Below are 17,877 nucleotides of genomic sequence, written 5' to 3'. Positions count from 1 at the left end.
TTCCACTATTTTAAATCTTTGTCTCATGTAATTAGGCATGTGGAGTTTAGATTATAATTATACAAATCCATAAAACCAATATGACAGTTAAAGAACAAAAAGAAATACAGGAATAAGGGAAAAACCAATTAGAAAATAATTTGAAATTCAAAATTTCATGGAATCAATATAAATTTAGAATTCTGAAGAAAATGAAAGAAACATTATATTGCTCTGTCCATTCAAATGACTGACTACAGGTCAAGTGACAGACGACTTTAAGTGTACTTACTGCAGGGATTTCAAGACAGATTGTCTCTCTGGCCCATCTACAGCAGTCAACTGACCTCAATTCTCCCTTTCTTTCCTTTAATGTGTGTAACATTTTCATCTATAAAACTTTAGGTAAGCCTTCTCTTCACTGACCTAAATCCACAAGGAAATCTTAATTTTCCGTTAATATTGAAACAAACATTTTGGCATCTCATGCAGTGTGACTGGCTGTGCACTGTTAATAAAAATTGACCTCCACATGCCAGTGATGATGATTTTTAAGTATGCCACCTATTTATTCTGGTGCACCTTGCCACAATAAACAAAAAACTCCCAACAGATCACTATCAAGTTTGGTCATAATGCAAAATTTCCTTCTGAGCTGTAGATGCATATGTATTGTCACATCACATGAGAATACAACTCTTCTCTATCATACAGCATGGAAAAGGCTTGAAACATGCATGAGATTATTCACACTGTGGAAAAATGAGCTGCTTGACTCCTACTCTGAACTCCCCTACAAAGCTGAGACATTTTTCAGCTTTTGTGCTGCTCAGTGATCAAGATCAAGGCAGCACACAACACTAGAGACAGGCACAAGAAAAACAAGTAGCTTTGAGTTAGACATGTGAAATGTCTGATGGCTGAGGGGGAAGAAGAAAAGCTAACATACTCAGTAAACAGATTAATATAAAAATAAAGCAGCATAAAACATACTGAGAAATACTGCTCAGCTTCAAGCTGGTCTTGAAGCTCTTTCATTTGTCCATCTGCATCTTGACGTTCCCTAGAAAGGAAGAATATACTTTAGAGATATGAAGATATTCCAAAGCAGTAAACAGAAAAGACAGCATTCACACTCTTGAGATCTCCAGCAATTTTTTGACCTAAATATCATCAGCTATTAAACCTGAAGCTTCCTCTGGGTGCCAGCTCTCTTCTTCACTTGAACAGCTAAGAATACTGCACTAATAACAAGTCAGTTTAATACTGCTAACTCACTAACTACAACAGTGTCACAAAGTTTAACTGGTAAGAGACACTGATAAAGTAAACAGCCACCAACAGAATCTTATTTCCATGTAAAATGTCACTGATCTGACTGGTTGTTTTGGGTCTCTTGTTTGCTAGAGCAGTCTGTGAATGTTGGTATTCCTTGACATGAGTATTTTCTTGAATTCATCTGTTATTTAACAGTCAGTTCCATAACAACAGAAATGTAGCAGAAAAGACTTCTGCCTTTGTTCCACATTATGGCCACCTTCTACAGGACTAACTGCATCTTGCTGACAGAAAGGCAAAGCACAGGGAGACAAAACATCCAAAGTCATAAAGGAGCTAGGATTGAGATTTATCTGATACGTGTGGTAATCTGGTCTTTTCATTCACAAGAAAGTTCTTTATGTAAACAATAAAATTGTTTCCTTCCTCACTTCCTATCAGGTGCAAATACTACTTGTAAGACCTTGAAGAACTACTGACCCTCCTATCTGAAGGTCCAACAGATGTGCTTAAAGATCTGTAGTACTAGATATTTCCAATGGTTATGCTTTGTAGCTCTGCAGCAGTATTCATTTCCAACTCTGATAACCTCTCCTAGACTAATAATTCCAGTAACTTTCCTCTTCACTGAAGTCCTACATTATTAAAAAAAAGTACCTAGACCTTCAGTTAAATAAGTGTTTCTCTGAAGTTTTCAGACTCGTATTTAGGCTGTGTTTTCTAAGATTTTCAGGATAACTAACATCTTTTTAATACAAAACTATACATTGCTGAATCACTAAGCAAGTCACATTTAGAGTCACTGTAAATTATTTTAAAGAACAATTAAGTTTTGCACTGTAGAATACCATATTCTTTGCAGCAATTTTTTAAAATTAATTTTGTTCCCAGCTTTTGTTCCAAAACTATTTTAAATCAATACCATGACTAAAACATATAGAGCATACTTGCGGAGTTCATTGTTTTGTTTTTCCAGACTTAATTTGATTTCCTGAAGGTGGTTATTCTCCTGTTTTAACTGCTTCTCTGACATTCTCAAGGTGTTGACCTGCTGTGTTTGCATCTTGAGGTCATTTTGAGTGAGACAGCGCTTTTGTGTTTCTTGCTCTATTTTTAATGTCAAGTTTTTTACCTGAAAAAGAAACAGAAACCTGTGAATTTTACAGATCTATACAGGAATACAACATTTAAACAGTCTCTAATTGACTTCCTTTATATCTGTTGGAAAATCAAAGCTGCTTCCTGAAAAAAGGCATTAGCACACATTAAATTACCTAGTTTTTCCACGTCAATCTCACAACATTTACCACTATAGAGGACAAACCTTTTAACATAAATAATGCTGAAATATATCAGAAAATGTCATCACATTCCACGAAGTAGACTTTTTAAAGTTTCAAGGGCAGAGAAGGAAAACTTCCTTGCCATTTTCATTCACAAATATTCCTAAATACAGCTATAACAGGAAAAATACTAAGACATTGAAAACAAGGTTTGACTCAAGACTCCTGTCAGTGCTCCTTACATCTTCACTCAGAATATCCTTTTGCCGAAGGAGCTCATTTATTTTCTGCTGCGACTGTTTGAGATCACAGTCCAACATGGAGCGCTGCTTCTCAGCTTCCAACAGCCGATTCTCTACTTTCTGCTTCAAAGCCCTCTCTTCCAAAAGTTTCTTTTCCATTTCTGTGAAGTAAAAAATATAAGACATCAGTGAAGTGTAAACAGCATATTTTGGAAGCCAAAGGAAAGAGGATGTCCACCCTGTACTAACAATAAGCCACCTTCTTCCTTTTAAAGCTGAAGAGAAAGACTACTTAGAAGTGATTAATTAAAATTTTCACAGTAGATACACACCCAGAGGATGCTTTTTCAAGCATTTCTGACAGAGCTATTTCCTACTTTTGAGCTTCTAGACAACTTCCAGTTTATCTGCAACACCTCTGAGACGAACAAAACGGGTGGAATTTTAAAAATAAAACATTTAAATCTACTGTGCTCTGACTACAATAGTATATAATCAAAGAGCTGAAGCTGTTTGGGCACCTGATATGCCAAGTGACTCAGCCATTATTACTGAATCATTCTTGCTTCTTTTGAAGATCCGCATGCTCAAATTTTTTGTGAATGCTCTGCAATTGGAAGCACAGGATTTGTAGGTAGCTTTTTAATTAGCTGAAATAAACATAAGCTATTTAATTCAAAAGTAAGAGCCATCTTCTGGATTTTTTTGGCAATTATCCCTGCCTTCAAGATGTTTCAGTTGTCATGAGTTGCACCAGAATGCGCACAATGAGAGATTTTATTATCTACTTTGTACAATTCACACCTAAGTCCAACTGTGACATCAAATACATACCTTTCATGGCTTCAGATTTTGCTTCCTCTATAGACTCATAGATCTTATTTTTGTCTGCTAATCGTGCTTTTGTGGCTTTATGTTCAGCTTCTTCCTGTTCAAGGTTCTGCTGCATAACTTTAAATTTATATGTCATATCTATTTCCATGTTGCTCTTTTCCTGTTAAAAAATAACATAAAATAACAAAAAATAACATTGAAATAAAACATTAAATACAACAGGTTAGTGGCAGAGTTTTGAACAACAGTAACATGCTGCTTGGAAGGATGCTTGGATAGAAGAGAGAGCTCATGCTAAGGAACTGAGAACTCATTTCCATAAATGTTTTTTTGTGAATGCCAAAGTGCTCTAAAAATGGACAACGACATCCCCAGTTGCAAACAATTACAGAATTACTGCCTTAACAACCAACATTCCGTAGTAAGAGCAGCTCAAAGATTAAGTTTATTGAAGAAATTTTTCAAGCCTTTTATTTCAGTAAAAGATCTGTTTAAAAAATCCTATTAGCTGAGGTTCTTTTCTTTTTTGCAATAATGAGAGTTTAAAAAAACTCCACATATTAAATGAAATTTAGCTACTGTACATTAAGGTACACACCCGAGTACATAATTAAGTACTTAAGTACTTCAGCAGTAAAATGTATCATGATTGTATGATGTCTTTTTTCCCCCACTTCTCAAACTGGAAAAGAAAAAAAAACCCAACACAAAAACAAACAAACAAACAAACACAAAAAAAAAACAAACAAAAAAAAAAACCACACACCAAAAAAACGACCAACAAAACAAGGCTTATTTTTTTTGTATAGGTATAGTTGCAATGTCTCAAATAATAAAAGTACAAATTCAAAAATTCTGTAAGAATGTAACACCAATAATGTTCATTTAGCAGTGCTGTTACCTTTTCTAAATCTGTGAGCTTTTCTTGCAATTGTCTTTTCTCCATTTCCAGTTTGGCTAATGCACTCTTTCCATTTTTCACTTCTTCTTCAAGGCTAGATATTCGACCTTAAAATTACCAAAATATTAATGAGGCTGTGGTCAGTGTACAATACAAGTGTAAAATACAAGACTGTATTTTATCTATTCAGAGATAACATTTTTAAAAATATAACAACTTCTAATTCTAACCATTAAGAATGTCTCCTTTTGGGGTGATTCTAAAAGTTTCCAATAATGTTTTATAGGTATCACCACACATTTTTTCTTAAATGCTATTCACAATTATGTAATGTTTTATAAAACAGCACTCTTACCTAGTCACAGTCTGAAACTCAAATAACACCACCCACATCAGAAACAAGAAGTAATCTTAACTTCAGAAGATTTGCAGAAATACCTTGTAAATCGCTGATAATCTCTGATCCATGACTTCGATCTCTCCTTTCTGACTCTAGAGCTGACTGAAGATTGAGATACTCCTTCTCCAGTTTGAGTTTTGCATTCTCTAGCAGGCAGTTCTTATCTTGTAATTCTCTATTATTAATTTCCAGCTGCTGGATTTGCTTTGTGCTTTCTGTCTGGTTCTTCCTTAACCTGGCTGCAGTATCAGACTCTGACCGCAGCAAAGAATTGGCTTCATCCAACTAAGATTGATAAAAACATACTTCAGAAACAATTAAAATATAAATCCCACTATTTCTACTACATAATACTACGTTTTATGGATTAAAGAAATAAGGAGTATATTTTAAGATTACTTTTGAACATCAAAACCTAACAAGAAAGAACAGCTTTTAAAACCCAACTGCACATTTCAAATTCCTCCACTGTTACCAAAATCTGTACTTCAAGCAGTGATTATTTTAAAATATACCTATGTATATAAAGCTGACATACCTGTCTTTGCAGTTGATTAATTTTTTCATTTGATATTTGAGAGTTCTGATTCCTCTTTTTTAAATCTTCGAGTTGGTCTTTCAAACTGTTAACTGCAATAAAAACAATTCAACATTGTTAATCACTATCATGAAAACACTTGAACTGGAACTATAATTAATTTATTTTAAGTATTAAAAACCCACATCAAAATGAAACCTTCAAGCATGGTTCAACATACCCTCATTTTCCAAATTGCGTTTCTTATCTGCTTCATGTTCTGCTTTCCTCTGGTATTCTGTATTCTTATGCTGAAGAAGAGCTTTCTCTCTCTCTAACTGCCTGACTGCAGACTCTACATTCTTCCTTGAAGTTATCTGGATAAATTTAAAAAAATACACCACTAATTACACACACAGGAGTGGTATTCTTTTACGATAGAAACACAACTCTTGCACTCAGTTTAGTCTGTAATGGAGGAAGCCAGTCCATCTGCCTGCTGCAAATACTACGTATCAGAGCACGTGGTCAAATCCAGCCCAGGATGTCTATGGCCAGGAGCTTTGCAATTTAAATACTGTTTGATCATCTGGATTTGACAAACCTGGTAGACCTGCCTAAGCAGTCACTCTGGAAGCAGAGAAACATACATGTAAAGGTAAGGTCTTGACATGCACCTGCATGAGCCATACATTAAGTTGTACACAGCCACATCCAAATTTGCAGAAGCAGTAAGGTGCAAAGCTGGGCAAGAAATAGGGTCCTTTTACTAACACCAAACAATCCAAAGCATGGGCTTCCTTCTCTGGAAACACTACTCTCACACCTTCAGTTTTTAAAATATGTATGGGATACTTGTGTCGTGCTGTCTGCCAATTTAAAAATATGGTAAAAATCCAGTTCTAGAAAGGAATGAGCAGTTACAGTACAGAAATCATAATTAAAAATATTTTAGCAGTGACAACAATTTCATGCTTGTGAACACCAAAAAATCAACTGGAGTTATTTGCTATAAAATATACAGCTACTCAAAAGCAATTTGCTGTTATTGAAGGGGAAAATCTACGCACAAACGTTAAAGTTCTAATTCCAGTAAGAAATCTATGGCCTTACCTCTTCATCGAGCTCTTTTGCTATCTTCTCTAAACGAACACTTGTAGACCTGAACAAATTTGAAAAATAATTTTAAATCCTGCTGATAATACAGAAATTAGAATGTTTGGATGTGTTACACTATTTTTATGTAAGGTGCTTTTGTCTCATTATTTTTATGCAAGATATCCTATTTTAAGTAAAAACATGAAACCTCAAAGGACTGGTGAAATCACTAAACAGTGAGATTCTTATAGGGAGTTAAAGCAAAAAAAAACCCTCAACAAAACCCCAGAAAACCACCCCAGTACTCACAGGAGTAGTAAGAATTAAGCCAGCAACTTACAGCAAGGTCTGCTAGCAAAGCTGGGAATCCCCAAAGTGGATTAAAATGCTTTTAAGCATTCAAAAACAAAAGGTCTAATGAAACATCTTTATAAACATACCAAACATGTTGAAACATTCTCACCTGTACTTCTGTTCTAGTTCATCTTTGGCTTGTAATTCATTACTGAGCTGTTCTTCTAGCTTGCTTAGTTTTTTCTGAAACTGTGAAAAATGTCAAAAAAGCATAGCCCACATATAAAAATATACTTCCACAGAAAACAAATGCAATTCAATTAAATAAAAAATAAGGGAAAGCGAGGAAAATTAATTCAATTTTCCAGTATATTATTTTAAAACCATTACTAGAAGGTTACATCTTTACAAGGTATTAATTGTGATAATTTTAAATATACGGATTTATAGCAACAAAATTTGCTGCATACTGAATTGAATTGAACCATCACAGAATTAAGTGCCACAGATTGTGAGTCATTAAATTTATATGGGCAAAAAACATTGTTACCGGCCCTTTGTTGTGCTCTGTAGCCAGAGACTTTCCACTGGAGCAGATGTTTTTGGATAGCATTTTCTAAATGAAATGAAAAAATAAAAAAGGGGTGTACATGACCAAATTGGACAATATTAGATAATATGGCTAAACATGTTGAATGACCTCACATAAAGAAGAATTTCTTAGTCTCACACCTTCGAAGCTAATGAACACTTTGGAAATGCTTTGGTTTGCTTACTGAAATATTTTAAAGAAATAATTGTGAGTCCAGTATGCAAATATTAATGAAATAAATTATAAATAATAAATTTTGGATTAATCTCATGACTTCAGGCTTTCAAACACATTTATTTTCCTCCCTTCCTCCTCCTCCTCTACCCCCCAAACATGAAATATAAAAATGTGGTTTTCCAAAACACTTCATAACTGTTACAATTAGCAGATTTCCACAACAGGAACATTGACAAGGACATCAAAACCGGAGATTTGTTGCTTGAGAAAATACAAATAAAATAAGTTGTCAGAAGTGAAATGCAAAATTTTACCATCTGCATTTACTAACACAACATAAAGCAAACATCATGAATGCGACCATATGTATTTTAAACAGCAGTACCATTTCTATTTAAAAGGTGAAGTCTAAAACTATTCATCTGTTCATCAATGACAGGAAGGAAGTGGAGTCTAATAATGTTGTGCATTTAAATTTATCTGATCAATACATAATGCATTTCCTTTATGTATTTTTTAAACTTTGAAAAGGAATTATAAGTTTTAACAAATGTTAACAACATACTACCTACACTTGAAAAATACAAATATTTTAGTAACATAATGAAGTAAGTATATGAAAATACCATTGCTTTTCCTGTCATGCAAATTTAAATTCATTTGTCAATCTTCAAAAGCTGGATAAACAAGCCCCATATGCTCCAACTGGAGTATGATTTAAACATTCCTTTATCCCTGCAGGTGACAATTTACTTTTTCAAACTCTGAATAAATCAGTCATGAATCATTAATGCAAGTGTGGGACCTTCACAAGAGTAACGCTGTCTGTAGGAAACAGAGGCTCACACATTGGCTTTCCAAACAAATTCTGGATGCAAAAAGAGTTTGAGAAAAATCTGTATTAATTTATCTTTATACTACTGTACCTTAACACTTGATTACAACTGCTTCAAAATACAACTGGTTTACTGCTAACAATTTGGTGAATAAATATTAAAGATACTTCACATTCACATAAAATTACGAAGGATTTTTTTATTCCTTTCATAATTCAGATACTATACTTACCTCTTTACTGTCCTGTAAACAGAAAATATCATTTTTATTGAGGATCATTAAAAGACAAAGAGCTCTCCACAAAACTATTTCAACACTTATTTTAGACTTTGTCTTTTCTTAACAAACTTAATAAAATTAGTTAATCATCCCATTAATACTAAGGAAAAAAGGCACTAACCTCATTTTTACTAGATTGCACAGATTCATTTTCTCTGCAAGACTGAGAGGAGTCACTTAGCAACCTGTCAAAAACAAAAACAAATCCCTCCAGCTCTTACTCAAGTTTTCAACAACTCTGGCAACCTTGCCATTTTAATCTATTCTCTCAAATCTCAATTTGTCCCATGCTGCTTGTTTCATTTTGGTGTTAGTGCATCTTTCTGATTTGAATTGTTCCTTAACAGAATGTTTCCAAAACTACAGCAGCTTGAATTTTTTAATTCATACAATTATTTCTTGATTATTCAAGATGAATTCTAGAAAGTTATTATGCTGTGTAAGCTTTCTTCTAAAATAACTAATAAAAAGCAATTTTAGAAAAAAAATTACAAATCTATCAGAATTTTAACCCGAACTGATTTTTTAAGAGATTGTATAATTTTGTGCATATAAAAATACACTGTTTAATCAGAGTTATTGAAATAATTGAAAGAGTAACAAATTATTTTACTCAAACTTTGCATTTTGTATCTTCACAACTGGACATAAATTAATATAATGCAAGGAACAAATTATGTATTTAGAGTGAAAAAAAGAAAGAATATAAGAAAAAAATGTGCAGGTATGTTTTTAAAAATGCATATTAAAGTATCACATACAAATTGTCTCTGTAATAGGTAAATCCTATAAAAGGCAGCTGGTTTCCCACGAAGGCTTTGGGGATCGGAAAGGTCTCCACGTCTCCCTTGTCGTCCTCAATGTCATCAAAATTACTGCTATCTATATCACTGCTAAGCTCAGGAACAACAGGAGCAGCAGCTATAAAAAGGGGGAAAAAAGATGCATTTCACTCCAAGACTCAGTCACTTGCTATATACAGGTATCTCTCTAGTGTTAAAAGACTGTCTTATATGTTGTCCTTAAACAACTTCGAGTTAAATACATATTAACTAGACAGCAGATCTGGAAATATTACTATGAACAATTTTTTCTAGAGCAATCTATTTTTGTATTCATTGCCTAATGCATAGACCATCTAGTATTGCAAGACATATTTGCTCAGGTAATCACATTTGAGAATATAACTTCAACTGCAATAATAATTTTTAAACTTCTTAGTAAATATATAACTTTAGAAGTTATGACATGCTTATAAGAACTGACATACTTTGCTTTTTTACCTAAAGTGATCATGTTCTCAATACCTTACATGAAAAAACTTACAGTAAAACTCACAGGACCACTGTCAAACTACTGTCTTAACTACCAGAAGATTAAAAGAAAAATGAAAGAAAACCAAAAAAAAATCTCAAAAGAACAAAAAAAACCACCAGAGAAACAGAACCTAACATGCATTCCTTTTAGTTAAAATTTTGAACCCTCCAATTCCATTGTTTAAAATTGAAACTTCTACATTAAAAACACGATAAAGGTGAGGTAATTCCAGTAGGAAAAATGCATATTTATTAACCCTCCCTCATCTAAGATTTTATAATACAAGTGATAAAAATGAGTGTTTCAGCAGGATTCTTGATAGTCAGAAATTACTTTGTTTATACAACCGGAAGTTTTTTTCATTTCTACTATTATAAATGCTGAATAAAATAGAACTTTTAACCTGATTTACTTACTCTCTCGAATGTTGTCCCAGTTCCACTGATCACTTCTGAAGAAAGGGTGATGCTTTATTTCTTCAACCCCATTTCTCCCAAGTCGCACATCCCTAAACAACAATTAATCCAGAGTCACAAAAATAGCTGCTTTTGTTTTGGTTTTTTTAAATTTTTTAAAAATTCTGACTTGTCCATAAGCAGCAATGAAACTTTCAGTACAGATTGTCTATGTTAACCACACTAATGGTCAAACAGAAACAAAATTGAAAAACCACCAACCACTAATCTGTAGTTTCTTATATAAAATTTACTGATTCTTAGCATGCACTCTGCCTGTGACTGCTAAAAAGTCCAGAATCTGGAGTCTGCCACGTGGGGAGTAAAGCAAGAAAGCGAGCACTGAGGCAAAAACTAAGAAAAAACTAAAAACACAAACAAAAACTCAACACCCTTGGGGGAAATAAAACTGCAGAACTTTCGTGTCTGCCAAACCACATGACAGACCGTAAGACGCAAGTGAAGGAAGGTCTGACTTGCTGCACAGAACAGTTATTCAAAGCTGGACTAAAATAAATATTCTAAGAATTCCATCCTCTGCCCCACAACTAACCCTGACACGTCTCTTGCTGATATTTGCCACGAAGTAAATCTTAAATGCAACAAGAAACTTTTAGTTTGAACAGAGGAGTCTGTCTTGAAACTATGTACAAGAACAGGACATAAAAACAATGCATGGAAAAGAAGCCATAAATCAGGGTCAATGTTTAGTCCTTCTTTAAGTGCTTCAGCAGTGATCACGCAGCATCTGTTTCAAATAAATTGCTCGAGCCCTGTGTTAAACATAAACAGGAAGAGGGACACACGTAGTAGAAGTCCACCTTACTACATTTACACTATTAAATTCTAATTATATTTTCTCTCTACCCTTCAGCTACTAAGGCTGAAAAATGCTGTTAAATAAAGCACATCCTTCCTGACCAACCGCAGGCTTGCTCAGTAGAGCAAACAATCTCTCTTTGAATGCAAAACCCATTATAAGGCACTTTGTTTTCCTAATTCCTCCTTCTATAGCAGCTGGATGCCCTGCTCCAGCCAAGTTAGGTGATCACAGGAAAGCACAAGAAGGCATCATCGATCCAGAGCTAACTGTGGACCTACACTGTTGTTCTTTTAAATCAGTAAAATTGAAGATTATCTCTGCTTTCTGAAAGTAAGCAAAATGTAAGTGTTCAGGTCAAGAACAAGCTTACATAGCTTAACTTCAGTAAGTGGCTTAGTTCCATCACGGGAAACTTCTAGGATATTTTTTGGTAGCCAAAACAACAACCTTGCAGGTTTGTTAACTATATTTACCAATTAATGCAACAAAGCAAATGAAAAAAAAAAATCAGTAAATACATGCTTACTTTCAGAAAAGTATTTCCTTCCACTTTTTTTAAGTCACACCCACATAAGACATTGAGCAAAACAATTTTGTCCTTGCCTTGGAGGTTACGAATTACTTTCAGCCTTACAAGTTTGTTAGTGCAATTGGAAGGATTTGTCCAGCACAAACTTTGTAGTTAACAAGAGCTGTCAGAACTGCTCATAGAAATAAAATACAATACCTGGAAAAAACACCTCAAAAGAAAAACTAGAGAACAGGAGGTTTGGCAGAAGAGATTTGAACAGAGATCAGGAGAAGTAGGAGAAGGAATTAATTTTTACAATGTACCATCCAAAATAAAAAACAGTGCCAGAACAGTATGTGCACTTACCTATCAGTTAAAAAGGCACAGATAAGGTTCTTTGCATGCTTAGAGATTTCCACATCATCAGGGAAATGCAATGAGTTCTTATGATCCATAATTTTACTGTATGTTCCTACTAGCGAGTCTGCATAAAAAGGAGTATCGCCTGAAAATAAAATAGTGAATTGGCTGTGATTTTACATCATGTTTAAGTTATGTGAGTCGAGTAAGACAGAAGAGATAATGAAAAGTCTACAAGCAGTTTACCTAGAAGAGTCTTTTATTAAGAAAAAGAAAAAATTTGGACACACATTGTACAAATAATGCATACTACTAAAAATATTCCTTCCCTAAAATGTCTGTGTTACAAACTACACAATTTTCCATCCGGTCTATCACTACCAAAATTTTGCCTGGTGAATTACATCTTTTGTTCTGCCTTAAAGCCCTCAATATATTTTCTAATTTACACAATGGCCGACACCCATATGAATCAATCTTTAAACATTCCAAGGGTAAAATGGACCAAAACTCATTAAAGACTTGCTCATGCACATTTGTTGGAAGGAATCCACCAAAGCTCTCTGAAGATCATTTCAGAGGCCCACAGGTCTATCCTCCCTAAGGCATGTCAGCTCTAAGTAGGAGCCTTCCCAGTGTGTTACCACACTGTTAAACCCATATTAATAAATCTTGTTGACTGACAAATTACATCAGCTTGAGTGCTCATATTAACATGGAAGGTGGCTTTTAAAATAATTGACTTTTCTTACCCAGAGGTTTCCAGCCTAGGCTGTAGTTACAGATATTTGCAAAGGAACTAGACTTAAGAAAGGTAAAACTGGGGCAAGTGAAAAGAATAGGCTGTGATAGAGGCAACTGACAATCAAATTAACTGGCAACATTGTTAACATACAAATGGTTTGAGTCTGTAATCAAGAAGCTGCAACTTTCACAGGAATCCTTTCTCCCAGCTAATCTACAGGTTTAATAGAGAAGGTGAACAAAGTGAACGTGAGCTGGGCTCTCTCCTGGGTTCTGGTGTGCTGCGTGCAGGCAGGAATCACCCGGCATCGCAGGCCGCAGCCTTCAGCTAGGAACCGAGCACCTCCAAAGCCACAAACATGAAAAAATGTAAACACACCACTGGACAACAACCATTCTGCTTTTGAAAGAACAATCCCAACTTTTGTCTCTTTCTGTCATTTTATAGAAAACTAAGAAAGTAGTACACACCAGCTTGAATTTAACTTCTAGACTTTCAGTAAATTTATTAGGTTGCCATGCCAGAGCATTGCAGCTGGGAATCACTGATATTTGCTGCTGCCTCCCTCTTTCCCAAGCTTCCTCTTCTGTCTTGGAAACAGCTTTGATTTTGGCCACACCTCAAAACTATCTTAAGACACTGAACTAAAGTTAGGATTCATCCCATGACCAACATTTTACGGTTTAGTTAAGCACACAATAAAATTTTCATTTTCATAATAAAATTACCATTTTCATTAGTTCTGCGGCTTTATCAAAACCAGAATAACAAAACTGTTTCTGTGCTTTCTTAGAAGTGCAAAGTTTTAGAAGACCATAGCCCGAATCTGATACTAAGTACAGATAAAAACAGATACTTTCTACCAATATGTGGGATATGGAGGAATTAAGTAATATTTTCCTCCTAGATACAGGGAGGAAAAAAAGAGAGGCTCTGAAATGCTGAGAAAACATTCTGGACAGCTATGCCCAATATTTCAAGAACAGAATAATTTTATTTACTGCTAAAATTGTTCATGAGAGACTATTAAACCACACATTCTTAAAGTCAAAATGCTGTAATTCTGAATGAGTTGGAAATAGTAACAGCATCATACGTTTAAGTGTATTTCCTGTCTCAGCATACCAGAAACATCAAATCTGCAATATTCCCAGAAAATGCTGATTTTTAAAATTGTATGCTCAATTACATGCTTTCATAATCAGTATTTTGCTACCAGACTATCATACTGATCCTCACTATATTTTAAGATGCAGATGACTCATGTCCTTAATAGATTATATTCTATGTTTGTTGCCATAGTAGTCCAGTGAATTTTACTAGAAAATCCTGACTCAAGCACAAAAGAAAGAATCGAGCCATACTTCCACACTTTGACCTAACAGAAGACACTGATGTGCTGTGGTAAAGGACAAAAGAAAAGAGCAGGCCTGCCCTCGCCATTCCTCTCTTCTCCTGTGTCCCTGCAAACTCAATCCTGCCTGAGGTGGCACAAATGCGGTGAGGTAGCTGACCCCAGTTAAAACTATTCTAAGAATTAGTTTTAAGCTGAACCAAGTCAGGGAACTAATCACTGAGCAAGCACGCAAACAGCTGTCACATCACCAGAGTGACAGAGAGCAAAGAGAACAGCAGTGAGCCACAGCAAGTCAGAAGCTGTCAGAGAGGTACGAGCAGCCTCCATGCAGCAAAGTGCAGCTAAAGGCACAGCAAAGACTCAATGATATCTCATTAGCAGAAGAAATCATTACTTACCAACTAACATCTCAAAAAGGAAAACCCCTACAGACCACCAGTCACATTCCCGTCCATAATAGCCGTCGCCCCCCTGCGATTTCAGGACTTCTGGCGAGATGTAGTCGGGAGTCCCCACAGCTGTGTCGCAGCGCACCATTCCTGTCTGGACAACAGCAACAACACAAAAGGCTCAGCTCAAGCTCAGCTCAAGGGCCTTCTGAGCACCTCTCTAACCAATTCCTCTGTTAGTAGGACAGAAAACCATCAAAAATATAGCCGAAAATACTTGGTTTCAGGAGTGTGTTTTAAAGACTAATTATAATTCAAGAAGCAATGTGTATTGAAATGACATTTCTTGGTAATGTCCTTACCCCTGCCTACTCCATAGTATTTTTCTTTACTTCATCTTCTCAAAATTCAGCAATTTTATTATTTTTACCATTGGTTTTAATATGAAGGTACACAGCGTACCAGACTGCTCCTTTCCTCATTGAATTCAGGGACAAATTTTAGAATAATTTTGACAAGTTACGAATTCTAGGCCTACAAAGCAGATACATAACAATTTTGTCTAATTCAGCCAATAAATCAAATTATAGGTAATTTTTTATACACGCTTTGCTTATGTTTATATATAGAAAGAAGAATAAAAGGAGAAGCTATTTTTAAAGAATAGCAATATTTTAAAGAATAGCAATATTTTAAAGAATAGCAATAGCTTTATTTTTTTTATTAACATATTACCACAATTGTATCAATGAAATGATTTCTCATACTCCGCTTCACACTGAGAAACTAAAAATGTAGGGAATGAGTGATGCAGAAGAATCAATCAGCTCTGCCATCATTCTGATTCAGAGTTATAAGTCTTGTTTCCTTTAATGAAATTCACTGAATTCTCTCCTGAGACCAGATGGATGAATGAAATGAAATCCTGGATGAAGTTAGAGAAGTACCAAAAATACACTCATCTTTTATTCTGTTTCCTAATCCGAAGTTTTATCTAAACCATTTTACAAAGGTTTTTTGTGCATTTGCCATCAGCATGAATGGCAAATTAATATATTAATTTTGAATATTAATACAAAACATTAGTAGCAACAACTGAGTTCAAAATACATAGTTAAATAAAATAAGAGAACCATTTGATTTTGGAATTGTACTGATACACAAAATTTAGACACCACATGACAAAATTCTTTCTCATATACAATATGAACTGTGAAAAGCGTTTATTTCTGTACTAAAACAGAATCCAGAAAGTCATGAACCAGCAGGCAAAAACTAAAGGGATGACTGCATACTGTAAAGACCTATGGAATACTTCAAATGTCCTGCTGGCAAGTGCCTATCTTCTATGACTCCATGCTAAAACTGAAACCTGAAGGAATTTTAAATTCTCAGTTCCAGAATGAAGAGACGAAGAGCAGGCCAAAGAATTGAACAGTAGAACAAAGAAATACTTCTACAGTAAGAGAAGCCTTTGCATGTTAACACCAGGCTCAATGGGCCATTGCTCTCTGAAGCACATGAAGCTGCTTCTATTTATTCCCCATAAAACTCTCTACCTTCTGTCTCAGGAACTAACCTAGAAATGCATTTACAGATCACAGAACAGCCTGGCTCGGAAGGGGCCTGAAAGATCATCTAACTCAACCAGTCAAAGGAAAAGGAGCTGATAAAAGATTATCTAACACCCTGTGGGACTGCATTACAAAATGGGGATTCTACCAAGTCCTTCAGGAGGTTGGCCCATTATCACCTGATTATGAAATTCCCAGATTTCTGTTCTGCTCATTTACACACTTCTTTCAAAGAACTTTTGGTGTTGTTCTGTATGTATTTTTAAGTACTGGATACCTTTAATACCACAGTCAGCCTGTGGTCTCTGGCATCAAAGTTGAGTAAACAGGGACATGCTCTCTGTCCAGTACAGGGCACCTTGGCAGTCCCTTCATTCTGAAGAGACTTAAATGGTGCTGTTTTCTCTGGGCAATGTGTTACTCCTGTGTTTCAAACACAGCCTCTCTGCCTGAGTAGCATTCTTACTGTAACAGTTGTCATGCAAAGCTTCCTGTCAGGAGTCTCAGGCCAGTGTTTTACCTGAAACTTTTCTCATCACCTCAAAAGATCATGGTGGACCTTGGAACTCATCTCCTGCAGATACGTGAGAGATGTACAGTGCAGTGCACAATCTTAAAAAACAGGCTGTCCAGGAGACACAGCAGTGCTCTTGCAGATCCTGACAACTTGGAGGTGAGGCTGTCATGCTTCCCAGCATCATTCCACATTATTTTATTACTGAAGACAAAGCAATTCAGGTTTCATCTTCAGGAGGATCTCCATCAAACCTGAAGGACTTGCTGTCTTGAACCAAGGCTGACAATCAGGCTTTCACTCCCTCAGGAAGTTCCCTCCAGTAAACAAGATCTGGAGGGTGTTTGTGTGGAAACACGAGGACCACACACATCAGGTGTTAAGAGCAGAGAATGCACCGAGGCAGGAAGGATCCAACAGAGTCCTTTTCACTGGACAAGCTTCAGTGAGAAAGAAGCTGAGTTCCAAAAAGAGGAAAACACTCCTTCGTTCAGCTGAACTGCCTGGGCTGAGGCAATAATCCCAAGTGGCAAACATCCCTTCTTTTGGTCACATCTTTTTCAACAGATACTCTCTGAATCGATGCTCTGCTGAAAGCTCAGTGAGCACAGGAGAGTGCTGAGCATGGCAACACTGGGAGCTTCTGGCCCTGCGATACCAACCAAAGCCAGCTGCCATTTCAGCTCTTACACAACACCTGAGGATTAGACAGACTGGTGAACCCTACCCTGGTCTACCTAATATACCTAATATACCTAAATACCAAAAACAGGAACCACAAATCCTACTCAATGTTTGAGTCTAATGCCATTCTTTATTCAACAACAGAAATACTCACTTTGATGCAGATTTTAAATTAGCCAACTAATTTAAAAAAACCTAGACAAACAATGAAAAACGATGCTACCAACGCCCAATTATCACAAATGAGTTACAAAACCAGAACAGTTCCTTTTATGCTGGGAAAGATCATTAAAACACTTAGCAACTCTTTACAAAATGATAAGGAGAAATTCTGCTGCAAGTGTCTGTTCTGGCCTGGCCTGGCTGACTTAAGCAAACACTGAACACAATTCCACAGCAAAGGTCAGAAAAATCCCTCAACAAATGGCAGCAAAATT

General features: G+C 35.6%; 1 protein-coding gene across 3 annotated transcripts in view; it reads right to left on the bottom strand.

Moving 5' to 3' along the window:
- ROCK2 (Rho associated coiled-coil containing protein kinase 2) overlaps positions 1-17,877 on the bottom strand; it is a 103,302-nt gene that overhangs the window by 23,857 nt on the left and 61,568 nt on the right. For all 3 annotated transcript variants that reach the window (XM_041477905.1, XM_041477907.1, XM_041477908.1), the window contains exons 6-20: positions 14,678-14,822; positions 12,184-12,322; positions 10,445-10,536; positions 9,473-9,632; positions 8,833-8,896; positions 6,996-7,075; positions 6,548-6,596; positions 5,676-5,811; positions 5,456-5,547; positions 4,956-5,202; positions 4,518-4,624; positions 3,617-3,776; positions 2,783-2,943; positions 2,205-2,389; positions 973-1,042 (exon numbers count right to left, since the gene is read on the bottom strand). In XM_041477905.1, coding sequence (XP_041333839.1) covers positions 973-1,042; positions 2,205-2,389; positions 2,783-2,943; positions 3,617-3,776; positions 4,518-4,624; positions 4,956-5,202; positions 5,456-5,547; positions 5,676-5,811; positions 6,548-6,596; positions 6,996-7,075; positions 8,833-8,896; positions 9,473-9,632; positions 10,445-10,536; positions 12,184-12,322; positions 14,678-14,822 — 1,887 coding nt within the window. The remainder of the gene's footprint in view (positions 1-972; positions 1,043-2,204; positions 2,390-2,782; positions 2,944-3,616; positions 3,777-4,517; positions 4,625-4,955; positions 5,203-5,455; positions 5,548-5,675; positions 5,812-6,547; positions 6,597-6,995; positions 7,076-8,832; positions 8,897-9,472; positions 9,633-10,444; positions 10,537-12,183; positions 12,323-14,677; positions 14,823-17,877) is intronic.

The sequence above is a fragment of the Pyrgilauda ruficollis genome, unplaced genomic scaffold (genome assembly GCF_017590135.1).
Source record: "Pyrgilauda ruficollis isolate IOZ18807 unplaced genomic scaffold, ASM1759013v1 scaffold42, whole genome shotgun sequence".
Taxonomy (NCBI): Eukaryota; Metazoa; Chordata; class Aves; order Passeriformes; family Passeridae; genus Pyrgilauda; species Pyrgilauda ruficollis.
The sequence above is the reverse complement of the archived record's forward strand: the minus strand, read 5'-3'. Positions and strand labels throughout refer to the sequence as shown.